This window comes from Drosophila innubila, chromosome X, assembly GCF_004354385.1.
Source record: "Drosophila innubila isolate TH190305 chromosome X, UK_Dinn_1.0, whole genome shotgun sequence".
NCBI lineage: Eukaryota > Metazoa > Arthropoda > Insecta > Diptera > Drosophilidae > Drosophila > Drosophila innubila.
Genome location: NC_047626.1, coordinates 24,071,912 through 24,083,333, shown reverse-complemented (window position 1 = coordinate 24,083,333; position 11,422 = coordinate 24,071,912). Strand labels below are relative to the sequence as shown.

General features: G+C 43.3%; 3 protein-coding genes across 4 annotated transcripts; 2 read left to right on the top strand and 1 right to left on the bottom strand.

Annotated features, from left to right (window-relative positions):
* Positions 1-12: 12 nt before the first annotated feature.
* Positions 13-1,052, bottom strand: LOC117792171 (prisilkin-39). The gene is made up of 2 exons (XM_034632197.1): positions 950-1,052; positions 13-541 (listed from the first exon to the last, which is right to left on the bottom strand). The coding sequence occupies exons 1-2, from the start codon at positions 950-952 to the stop codon at positions 176-178; spliced, it is 369 nt and encodes a 122-aa protein (XP_034488088.1). The 5' UTR covers positions 953-1,052; the 3' UTR covers positions 13-175.
* Positions 1,053-2,044: 992 nt separating this feature from the next.
* LOC117793464 (moonshiner-like) lies at positions 2,045-2,679 on the top strand. Its single transcript, XM_034633776.1, has 2 exons — positions 2,045-2,534; positions 2,592-2,679. The coding sequence occupies exons 1-2, from the start codon at positions 2,086-2,088 to the stop codon at positions 2,665-2,667; spliced, it is 525 nt and encodes a 174-aa protein (XP_034489667.1). The 5' UTR covers positions 2,045-2,085; the 3' UTR covers positions 2,668-2,679.
* Positions 2,680-2,886: 207 nt separating this feature from the next.
* On the top strand, positions 2,887-11,384 carry LOC117782042 (putative vitellogenin receptor). 2 transcript variants are annotated; one of them, XM_034618969.1, is made up of 7 exons: positions 2,887-3,075; positions 3,162-3,439; positions 4,206-4,595; positions 4,782-7,361; positions 8,180-10,283; positions 10,342-10,587; positions 11,039-11,384. In XM_034618969.1, exons 1-7 carry the CDS (start codon positions 3,017-3,019, stop codon positions 11,193-11,195), a joined length of 5,814 nt encoding a protein of 1,937 aa, XP_034474860.1. In that variant the 5' UTR covers positions 2,887-3,016; the 3' UTR covers positions 11,196-11,384. The 2 variants fall into 2 exon arrangements, with proteins under 2 accessions (XP_034474860.1, XP_034474850.1); XM_034618959.1 differs by having other exon boundaries at positions 8,180-10,587.
* Positions 11,385-11,422: the final 38 nt, after the last annotated feature.

The following is an 11,422-nucleotide window of genomic DNA, read 5'->3' as shown; positions in this document are numbered from 1 at the left end:
TACTTGTTATATTTAGGAGAATATATATATATTTCGAGCTTTAAAGCAAATGATAATGCAAAGATGTAATTTCTATAGTTATATAAAAAAAAAAGGTATTAGAATAGAATTTGTGGCACTTGTTGCATATGCATATTTAATTGAATCAAAGTGTCCCAAGGAATGGTGAAGTTATCTAATAGATATAACCACCATTGGCAGCGTATTTGGTGTCAAGACCTCCATAGTTTGTCGCAGCTGGCAGATAGGCGCGAGAGGGCGTGGCATAGTTGTTATACTGCGGCACAGAAGCATAGCTGTTATAACCGGAAGTGACCAATGGGGAACCGTAACCAGAGCCAAGTCCCAGACCCAGGCCAGATCCAGAACCAGAGTAGTAGCCACCGCTGGAATAGGCCGAGTTACCCGAGTACGAGGAATACGGTGAATACGAATATCCAGCAGCACCGCTCAGGGGCGGCAAATAGCTGCGGGACAAATGAGAGACATCTGCGGCACAGGCAGCCAGGGATGCAATCAAAACGATAACGGCAGTGGAGGTCTAAAGTAAAGTTAAGACACACCATTAAACAAATATTTAAATAAGATCGATGGATAAACCTTAAGAAAATTACATTATATTATATCATTGGAACAACTGGGCAAAATTTAAATCTTGTTTTATAAGATATCTTAAGATATTTTTCTGCAAGAAAATGCCGAAACCGTAAACGGAAATTAACCGTTGCATGTTAAGTACCGGAGCCGGTATCGAAATTAATTCTTTTTTTAAGAACTAAAAACGAACGGTACAAACGTAACGGTTTCGGTACATTTTTCCAAATATAATTTAATTTTCTTTTCTATTTTATTTTATAAATTAAAAAAAAAAATGTCAACTATTGTAATAGAGTTAAGTCGGTCATAACCAGACAGTCTAAGTAGTTTAGTTTCAGTTATATATACTTGCCATATTTTCTGATTTATTTTATCTAGATTTGTAGTCCTTAGAATGGATGTATACGAGAGTGCTTGGAGTGAAGTTATACTCTGGAAGAATGCTGCCTGATGACTGTTGCTCATTGCAGCAACGAGTCGACATTTTATACTCTTCTTGAAAAAACCTAAACTGTTATTAAATGAAATATATTGTGCACACAGATTTTAAAACTAATTTGAAACGACTTTATTCCACAACGAACATGTAGACGACGGACAATACTCATTACTCAAACCGACAATAACTGAACCTGAATCGCTTAGAAATGTTCAGCGGCATGTTCAGTTGATGTTGCTCTTGATGTTGTTGCTGTTGTTTAGACGGATCCCACGATCCCACGACTCATCAGCAGCTCAACACCCAATTTCATTGGACTTGGAAAATCCACTTTTGTGTGAGACAAACTCTCGAACAAATGCATTTTGGTAGTTTATATATTTTTTGTGGTTGATGTTTTTTTTTTATGACCATACCACGCCCAACTTCCCTTCCCTCTTCCATTGTCAAGTCATGTGTCGTCAAGTTTATTTTTGGGGTAAACATCGTCGCGCGCTCTTTTTCTTTAATTATACAATTTATATATTTTTGTTAAATCTAACTCTGGTTATTGTTATTTTGTTTTTAAGTGCCCTTGTTGTTGTTCTCTTTGGATAATTCGTGTTTGTATTTTGTTTTTATGACATTTCGCGGTTGCCGGTCTAACGCTTTGGTCTCATACAAGTTGCTGCCCATAAATCTCCCCGTTATTAATTGTTGCTTAAACAAACTGCAGTCCAAAAAAAAGTTAGTTTTTTTTTGTAACCTTAGCTTAGAGTTTAGGATCCCGTTCTCAGCCTGACCCGAAAAATTGCACGTTTTTTTTATGTTAAATAAATCATATAATGAGTCACTAAGCAGGTCAATTTCAAACTATAACCGCACAATGACAGCGTTAGTGTAGCGTTGCCACCTAAGAACTTACGCTTCCACTTCTTTCTGACTATCTGGTCACCTTGATTGCGCACATTGCATGGTTTTAATTTGAGAGCCCAAAGTGTGAAATCAGTAAAATAAGTAGTTTTCAAATGTTCAGTTGGTGAACCGATTAAAGAAAGAACTGCATAATAATGGCGCGCATGAAGAAAAATGAGAGCTGGATTCCAGAGTCACGCAACTTTTTTACGGACGTGATGAAAGACGTTTTTGCAAATATGAGCGGCAATGAAATGTTTGAATTAAGCCGCACTGAGGGAATGCAGCTTGAAAAATTAGAGAAGTTGTGGCTGATCAATTATAAGCCCTTAGAGCATCTGCCCGAGTCGAATCCTTGTCCATTGCCGCCAAAGCCCAAACGAGCGCCACAAAAATCTCAAATAAGCACAACAATTACGACAAGCTCAACAATAACAGCAGCAACAACAATTACAAGAACAACCTTCGCGAGAAGCGAGACGGAAGATGAAAAGTATGTGGACGCTAGCACGCTGGATGACAACTTGGATATTGTGTATCGCATTAATATACCGCGCTTACGGCCTCATTGGCGCCACAGAAGCATGGATCTCAAGATAAAGGCGTATGTGTGCAAACAGAATTTAATAGAGCCGCTCATCAATTGGGAACTACTTGATAGCATTATGGAATTGCCGACGGAAGAGGCCACTACCTTATTCCAGAGCCATGTCGACCAAATGCTGCAGGCGGCCTAAATGTACTTTATATAAATAATATATGTAAAAATCCTGTAAAACGTTACGATTCCGCGCATTTGCAAATGTTTTTTGTTTTTTTTTTTTTTTTTGTAGTGTTTTGGTATTTTAATGTTTACTGTGGGTGGTCACATTTTATGTAACGGCATTTGCACGAATTTCGAATATGCGTGCATATGTATAGGTGTGCGAGCGTGGGCGGCAAATGGCCAATTCGAATGGAATGCAATTGAACATCGTTCAGTTTGCTTTTTGCATTTCAACGTTTACGTTGAATTTGCCTGTGCTCTTTGTATTTTGTTAATAGTGTTGAACGTTTTGTTTTTTTTGTTTATTTAATGTTTAATTTATGAAAGAATACAAAGTGATTGAAATCACAAACGCCTGCCCACCGATTACAACTCAAATGTGAGTATCTCGAAGACTGAAAAACTATTAACAGAAACTTGCAACATAACCTCAATTGTACACGTGGCTATTTTTTTTGTTGGTAGGGCCGCAATCTTGCGGACGAATAATGTGCGAATTCAGTGCAATGCGCATGGATGGGGGGAGCGGTGCAGGTGGAGCTGGAGGTGGCAGTGGCCTCTGTGCCTGTGCGCTGCAATGCTGCTGCTCATTTGCGGTGCGTCTTCTGCCGCCGCGACGGGATCAGCGGACACGCGGTGCCATGCAGACCAATTCCAGTGCAGAAACGGAGGCTGCATCTTACAGGCGAAGATGTGCGACGGACGTAGCGACTGCACAGACAACTCGGATGAATTGGAATGCGGCAAGTCGAACAGAAAACCTAACCTTAACTCGAATTATAAATGACAAGTTTATACGACAGCTTAAGAACGTTTTAGAGTTAGACTTTAAGGCGCCAAACGATTTAGCGAATCTTACGTAATTTTTTGAAGTTGGTATAAAAACTAATTGAAGAATTTAAATTGTAGTAGAAATTCATTAAAAAATCATCCAATAAGAACAAAATTAAGTGACAGCTATAAACACAAAAAATAAGTGTGCTGTAAGTCAAAACTTGCCTTTTAAGCTTGGTAAATCGAATCTATAAATCATTTACAATATTTTTAAATTCCAATGGATCTTGTTTATTTTAACCTTAAATAACTATCGGACCTGTTCCGGTTTTCACTTTCGGCAACATTTATCGGAAGTAAAAATCTTAATTGAACTTCCTTTGAACTTAATGAATTAATTTTTTTAAATTTATTTAATTAATAAACCGTTGCGCCTGAATCGTTTACTTATCCGTTATTTCGGATTAAATAGTTTCGGTTTCGGTATAAAAAAAAATGTTATATCGATCAGGGTTTCAGTTCCGGTTACCAATTTGAATCAGTAATACCGGTTGTAGGTTGCGGGTTACGGATAACGCCTTTAATAACTTGTTACTTAACGCAAGTTATTATTATTAAGCAAGTCGAAGGTCCAGTTTCTAGCACTCGAGGCACCCCCCTATTGTCTTAGGTTTAATACTCGTATTACATATTTTATCTAATTATGTAAATAATTAAATAAATATTATTACGCAGACTACAAGCTGTGCCGGCAGCCGCATTGGTTCCCGTGTGCTCAGCCACACGGTGCCTGCCTGGCAGCGGAACTAATGTGCAACGGCATCGAGAATTGTCCCGGTGGAGAGGATGAACACCACTGTCCGGGACGCATAAGCAGCTTCGGACAGCGCAACTGCAGCCAGTTTGAGTACATGTGTCAGGATCACAGCTGCATACCGCTCGACTTTATGTGCGACGGCAAACCACACTGTGATGACAACTCGGATGAACTGGCCGGATGCAAGCAGTCATCCGCCAGCTGCACTTCCGGTCACCTCTGCGCCAATGGACGCTGCCTGCAGCGGAAACAATGGCTTTGTGATGGCGTCGATGACTGTGGCGATAACAGCGATGAACGTGACTGCGGTGAGAAAAGAGAATAATATTATGTTGAAATATTATTTTAATAAAAATAAATCAGTATGAGTCATATTTACAACTATTATTACTATTACTATTATTATGTTTTGTGTTTATTTAGATTTCATATATTTATTTATATATATTTTTTTCTCATATTTAATTTGTATTTATATATAATTATTCCAATAGCGAACCTCTGCCAACCGTCGTTGGGAAAATTCATGTGTCGCAATCATGTCAACTGCCTGGATTTGTCCAAGGTGTGCGATGGCACCTCCGACTGCTCCGATGGCAGCGATGAGAGCGAGAGTTGCCATTCGAAGCCCGATTGCAGCGCTAAACAGTGTCCACCGGGTGCCACTTGCCACATGATGCCAACAAGTGGACCCGAATGCTATTGTCCGTCCGGATTTCGTTTGGTCAACTATCAGAACAAGTGCGAGGACATTAACGAGTGCCAGGAGCGGGACGATCTATGCAGTCAGCTGTGTGAAAACACTTCGGGCGGATTTCGCTGTGCCTGCGATGCGGGCTACGAGCTGGACACGATCAACAATCGGACATGTCATGCCATAGACAGTGGGACAAAGCAGCGAGCGTTGTTGTTGTACACCACCCAAGTGGCTGTGGTGGGCATGCATCTGCAATCACATCTGCAATCCCATCCCCAATCCCATCAACGTAATCACATCTTCACCGTGGCCAGCAATTTGAGCAAAGTGATTGGTGTTGCCTACGATGGGGACTACATCTATTGGACAAACATACAGAACGAAGGGGAGAGCATTGTGCGTGCTCATGGAGATGGTTCCAATGCGGAAATTCTGCTCACCTCCGGCCTGGATGCACCCGAGGATCTGGCTGTGGATTGGCTGACGCACAACATTTACTTTTCGGACAACATAATGCGTCACATTGCCGTCTGCTCCAGTGATGCCTTGACCTGTGTCGTCCTCGTCACCCAGGATGTCCATCAGCCGCGTGGCTTGGCACTGTGGCCACAGCGCGGTCAAATGTTCTGGACAGATTGGGGCAATAAGCCAATGATAGCACGTGCCTCAATGGACGGTACACGATCTCGACCAATTGTCAGCGACAATATCCATTGGCCCAATGGCATTGCATTGGATATGCACCAGGAGCGCATCTATTGGGTCGATGCCAAGCTGGGCACCGTGGAGACGGCACGTCCAGATGGCACCGCACGTCGCACAGTGCTCGACGGGATGCTTAAGCATCCGTATGGCTTGGCCGTCTTTGAGGATCAGTTGTATTGGTCAGATTGGGGCACCAAGAGTGTTCATGCGTGCCACAAGTTCTCGGGGAAACAGCATCGTGTATTGGTGCGGGATCGCAGCATCTATGCCGTCCATGTCTATCATCCATCGAAGCAGCCAAAGGTGCCACATGCCTGTGAAACGGCACGTTGCACCCATCTCTGTCTGCTGGCCGAACCAGATGCCGGCGGATTCAATTGCGCCTGTCCGGATGGCATGCAATTGTCGCCGGATCAGCGACAGTGCCGCCAGACGGAGAAGAGGCAACGTCTCTACATTGGACTGCGTCAGATACTGCTGGAGATTGAGCATACGTCGTTTGGTCGCCACGTGGTCAGCTCGTCGCACAGTCTGTCGTGTCACATCAGTGAGATGGTCTACAACCAGGTGAATGGAACACTTCTCATTGCGGACAACATACAGCGGGCGATCTATCAATACGATCCCCATGAGTCCTCGCAGCGTCTCACTCGACTCACCTATGGCAATATTGGCAACGTTAGCTCCTTGGCCTTTGATCATTTGGCCAACAATCTGTACTGGGCGGACACAGAGCGACATGTGATTGAGCTGCTCTCCCTGCGCACGGGTCAACGTGCTCTGGTGCGTTTCTTTGCCGGCGAGGAGATGCCCATTGGGATCAGTGTGATGCCAGCGGAGGGTTTCATGTTTGTCGCTCTCAAGGCGCGTCGACACACGCACATTGATCGACTGTCGCTCAGCGGAATTGGCCCCCAAACGCACGTCTTTGAAGATGATCTGGGGGATGATGATATTAAGTTTGTGAGCGATTATGAAACGCATACCTTGTATTGGTCAGACAGCGATGTTAATCGCATCAGTTACACCGACTATCGGCAGACGCATGAGCAGACATTCAGTGGTCGATTCCGACGACCCTACTCCCTGGCTCTGGTCGAGCAGGATCTGTTCTGGACCGAGCTGGGTGCCCCGGCTATCTTCTGGACGCACAAGAACAACATGGGGCCACATAAACGTATCGAAATCGATACTAATCACCGACTTGGACCCACCACGTACCTGACACCTCCAAGTCGCATTCCTTTAGCGGCCAGCAGTCGCATGAATCCCGCAACAGGAACACATCCTTGCCTGCAATCGAATGGCGGCTGTTCCCATGTCTGTGTCAGTGCCGGACAATATGGCAGCGCATGTTTGTGTCCCGCCGGTTTTGTGTATCGGGATGCCAACAATCGCACCTGCACTGAAGCCTTGGACTGTGAGTTTCGTTGTCGCTCCTCCGGTGAATGCCTCACCCTGGCTCATCGTTGCAATGGCCACAAGGACTGCGCCGATGCCTCCGACGAATCCAATTGCGATCCCTCCAAAGGCATTAAACGCACCAAAGTCAAGTGCGGACTCTCCGAGTTCACCTGCCACGACGGAGAACTCTGTCTGGACAAGAGCAAGCGGTGCGACGGACACAACGATTGCAATGATAGCTCCGACGAGCAACATTGCGCTCATTTCGGTATGTCAAAAGAACGTTGGAAATTCCACTTAATTCTCATTTTAATTATTCTCGTAATTATTAAAATTATCAACATTTTAATAATTATCAATAAGTGGTCTTAATACTACCTTATTATTATTATTTTCGTTTCGGTTAATCCTCACTATTTTAATGCTCATAATTATCAACATTTTAATAAATCACTATCAATAAACTATCAATTTTTTTCTAATTCCTTCTTATTTTAATTAACAACATTTTAATAATTCTAAATAAATGTTTTTTATACTACCTTAGTATTATTAATTTCGATTCTGTAAATTCTCATTATTTTTATACTCATAATTATTTATACTATCAACATTTCAATTATCAATTTCATTTTGACTCATTTGAATTATATTGATAAATTGACCTAATTAATGATAATATATGGAAATTAAATTATTTTTTTTATATATTTAAATCTATTATTTTACTTAGATATATTATAAAAAAAATTTTAAATAAAACCTATTTCATGATTATTAACAATAAATTGAACAAAATAATGATAATATCCGGAATATAATTAAAATTCATTTTTATGCTCAAATTTATTTAAAAAAGATTCAATAATAAAAAATTATGTATTAATTAGAGTTTAAATATGGTTTTTAGATAAAAGCTAAAATTCAATTATTTCGTTTAGATATAAAATAAGAGTTTAAATTAATTTATTTAAAGTCAAGTAATTGCATATAGTATGTAGAAACAGATTCAATTTCAGCTTACTTTTTTCAATATTCTCTTTTATCTAGATTATTTTAATTGATGATTTTTGAATTCCATTGCAGACAGAACAAAACTGTGCCACGCCCACCAGCACGCCTGCGACAATGGGGCGTGTGTGGACTACAGTCTGGTGTGCGATGGCACCAATGATTGTGGCGACAACTCGGATGAGCTGGAATGCAGCGAAACAGCAGCGAAATGTGGAGCAGGAATGTTCCAGTGCAGCAGCGGATCGTGCATTGCCAGTGGCTGGGAATGCGATGGACGAATCGATTGCAGTGATGCCTCCGATGAGCATGAGAAGTGCGGACAACGGCAGTGTCCGGAGCACATGCATCGCTGCCTCTTGGGCCAGTGTGTGGACAGGAGTTTGGTGTGTGATGGCCACAATGATTGCGGTGATCTCACCGATGAGCTCAACTGTGAGCAACGTGGGGTCAATGGGGTCAACATCACATGTGGCAGCTTGACAAAACCAATGTACCAATGTGCCAGCAATCTGCAACTTTGCCTCGATCCGAGCGTGCGTTGCAACGGCACCGCCGAGTGTCCACGTGGCGAGGATGAGACCAACTGCGGTGACATGTGCAGCCTCAATGAGTTCCAGTGCCGCGAGAGCAAGGAGTGCATCCGTCTCGACTTCCGTTGCGACAGCGAACGCGACTGCAGCGATGGCAGCGATGAGCTGAACTGTGAGCATTTCCAGAAGAATGCAACGCATGACTCCCAGACGGCCTGGTCAGGTGGCAGACGCGCCTGCAAGCCGCATCTGTTTGACTGTCACGATGGCGAGTGCGTGGACATGTCGCGGGTGTGCAACCACTTCCCCGACTGCAACAATGGCAACGACGAGGGACCGCAGTGTGACACCGCCTGCACCAAGTCCATCTGTCAGCACAAATGCCGAGCGACTCCGGCGGGTGCCGTTTGTCACTGCCATGATGGCTATCGCTTGGACACGGATCAGCGCAGTTGCGTCGACATTGACGAGTGCTTGGAGCAGCCGTGTGCCCAGATCTGTGAGAATACGCCGGGCAGCTATCAGTGCCAATGTCATGCGGACTTTATGTTGCGTCAGGATCGCAGCAGTTGCAAGAGCATCCATGGTGCTGCCACCTACCTCTTTACCAGCTACAACGAGGTGCGTAATCTCAGTGAGAACCCAACAATGCTATCGGTGGCTTGGTCAGCGAATGATACACGCATCAGCGGATTGGATGTGGATATGCAGCGTCATCTGGGCTATTTCAGCAGCGAGGAGGAGCATGTCATCTATCAAATGGATATGCAGGATCGCAGTCGCATTGCAGCACTCTCATTGCCAGCGCCCAGCAAGCTCTCGGTGGAGTGGACAACGGGCAATGTGTATGTGATCAATGGCAATGCTCCGCAGCAGATAAGTGTCTGCGATTTTGGGGCCAAGATGTGCGGACGCATCCTGCAGTTGCAGAGTCACTTCACACTCAAATCAATTGCCGTGGACGCACATCTGGCGAGGATCTTCTATGCGGCTGTGCGCACCGAAAGCTTTGGCCAACCGCTGACGGAGCTGCACATGGCCCGGCTGGATGGCAGTCGACGGGAGCTGTTGGTGCGCATGGAGAGCAGCTATGTGACGGCAATTGCCGTTGATCCGCACCAGCAGCTGCTCTACTTTGTCGATCTGCACAGTCATTCGCTGGCCATGATCAGCTACAGGGTGCGCGATAGTCGAATCCGTGTGCTGCTCCAGAAGAGCACCTCGTTGATGCAACCGACGGGCCTGAGCATCTATGAGAATCATGCGTATATTGTCAATATGGGTGAAAAAGATCTGGTGCGTTGTCGCCTCTACAATCAGCTCAGTTGCACCGCCATCCATCTGAGTGTGATGAATGCCCAGGATATTGTTGTCGCGGGGCAATCACGTCAACCGCCGGCTTCAACGAATCCCTGCCTGCATGCCCACTGCTCGGGGATGTGTGTCCTGGCCAACTATGGCTATGAGTGCATGTGTGGCAATGAGATTGTCGCCGAGCTGCAGCAGTGTCCCCATGGCACCACCAATGAGCTGCACTTCAGTGAACTGAGCTCGGACAACGATGATGAGGGCAGCAGTGGATTCCATTGGTGGCTCTTCATCCTGCTGCTTGTTGTGGCAGCTATTGTGGCAGCATTAGGCATTGGGTACTATCAGTATCGGCAACGGGGTCATCGCGATCTCAACATTAACCTGCATTTCCAGAATCCTCTGGCAACACATGGCGGCAAATCGATCACGGAATCCAACAGTGCCAACGAACTGGATGGCATCAGTAGCAGCAGCGGGTCAACAACCAGACGATGCAGCACGGTCACCACAGCTGCCTCATACACCACGGAGCGGGAAACACTTCAATTTGGTGTCCCCACAATTCTACAGAAATTATTGCGACAGAAGCACACGCAAAACAACGAACTGGCTACGGAGATGTCGTTCGAAAACGCAAGAGTAAGTGAATAACCCGATTCACCCGATTTATAACGGCTATAAGAGTATTATAACTTAGTGGCAACTTTATCTTTGTGACAGACAATTTATAATCTACAGCATAATTTGCTTCATTGCACCAACAACTTATTTTGTAAATTTACAAATAATCGAATTTCATTTTAATTGCACAAATCGATAAATATTTCATAAAAACTATAAGACAGATATTGCAAATAAGAATTATAACTTATAAGTTTAAAAATACTAATTCAAAAAAAAAACAATTTTTGAACTTAATGCGCTTGAAAATCATAAATTTTTATTCGTTTTTTTTTAATAAATCCATTTAAAGTTATATTTTTTAGCTAAATATTTAGTAAGAAAATATAAAATAATAGTTTTTGTCAGTTCTTATTTAAAAATTATAACTCTTGATTTAACTTTTGTGTTTCCTTTGTAATTGCAATAGGCGAGCGAATTACAGTCGATGGACAATGAACGGAGAGACAGCAGCAGAGTCCCAAACATCGTGGTGGCACCTCCTGGCGATGATGCCACCTCGCCCGGATACTACGGCGGAAATTACGGAAGCGATGATGTGCTTGAACGACTTGTGCCATAGATAGCAGAGCAATATTCTCATACAACTATTACATGTTCATTCGTATCTAGTTTATATATATTTACATATTTATTGTTAGGCTTATATATGTATGTTTTTCCGTATGTATTTTCATGGTGGGGGCAATTGCTGTTCAATATATTGATATTATTATGAATAATTATACTCGTAATGGTCAAAACATAAATTCAACAATCAACATTAGTTTTTTTTATCTTTCTTCTTATTTTA

Bases quoted from the DNA above. Each gene is read 5' to 3' on its own strand.
- LOC117793464 (XM_034633776.1), top strand. From the start codon at position 2,086: ATGGCGCGCATGAAGAAAAATGAGAGCTGGATTCCAGAGTCACGCAAC. The intron at 2,535-2,591 runs GTATGTGTGCAA...ACTACTTGATAG, and splicing joins ATGGATCTCAAGATAAAGGC to CATTATGGAATTGCCGACGG.
- LOC117782042 (XM_034618959.1), top strand. From the start codon at position 3,017: ATGAAAGAATACAAAGTGATTGAAATCACAAACGCCTGCCCACCGATT. The intron at 3,440-4,205 runs GCAAGTCGAACA...ATTATTACGCAG, and splicing joins CTCGGATGAATTGGAATGCG to ACTACAAGCTGTGCCGGCAG. The intron at 4,596-4,781 runs GTGAGAAAAGAG...TTATTCCAATAG, and splicing joins CAGCGATGAACGTGACTGCG to CGAACCTCTGCCAACCGTCG.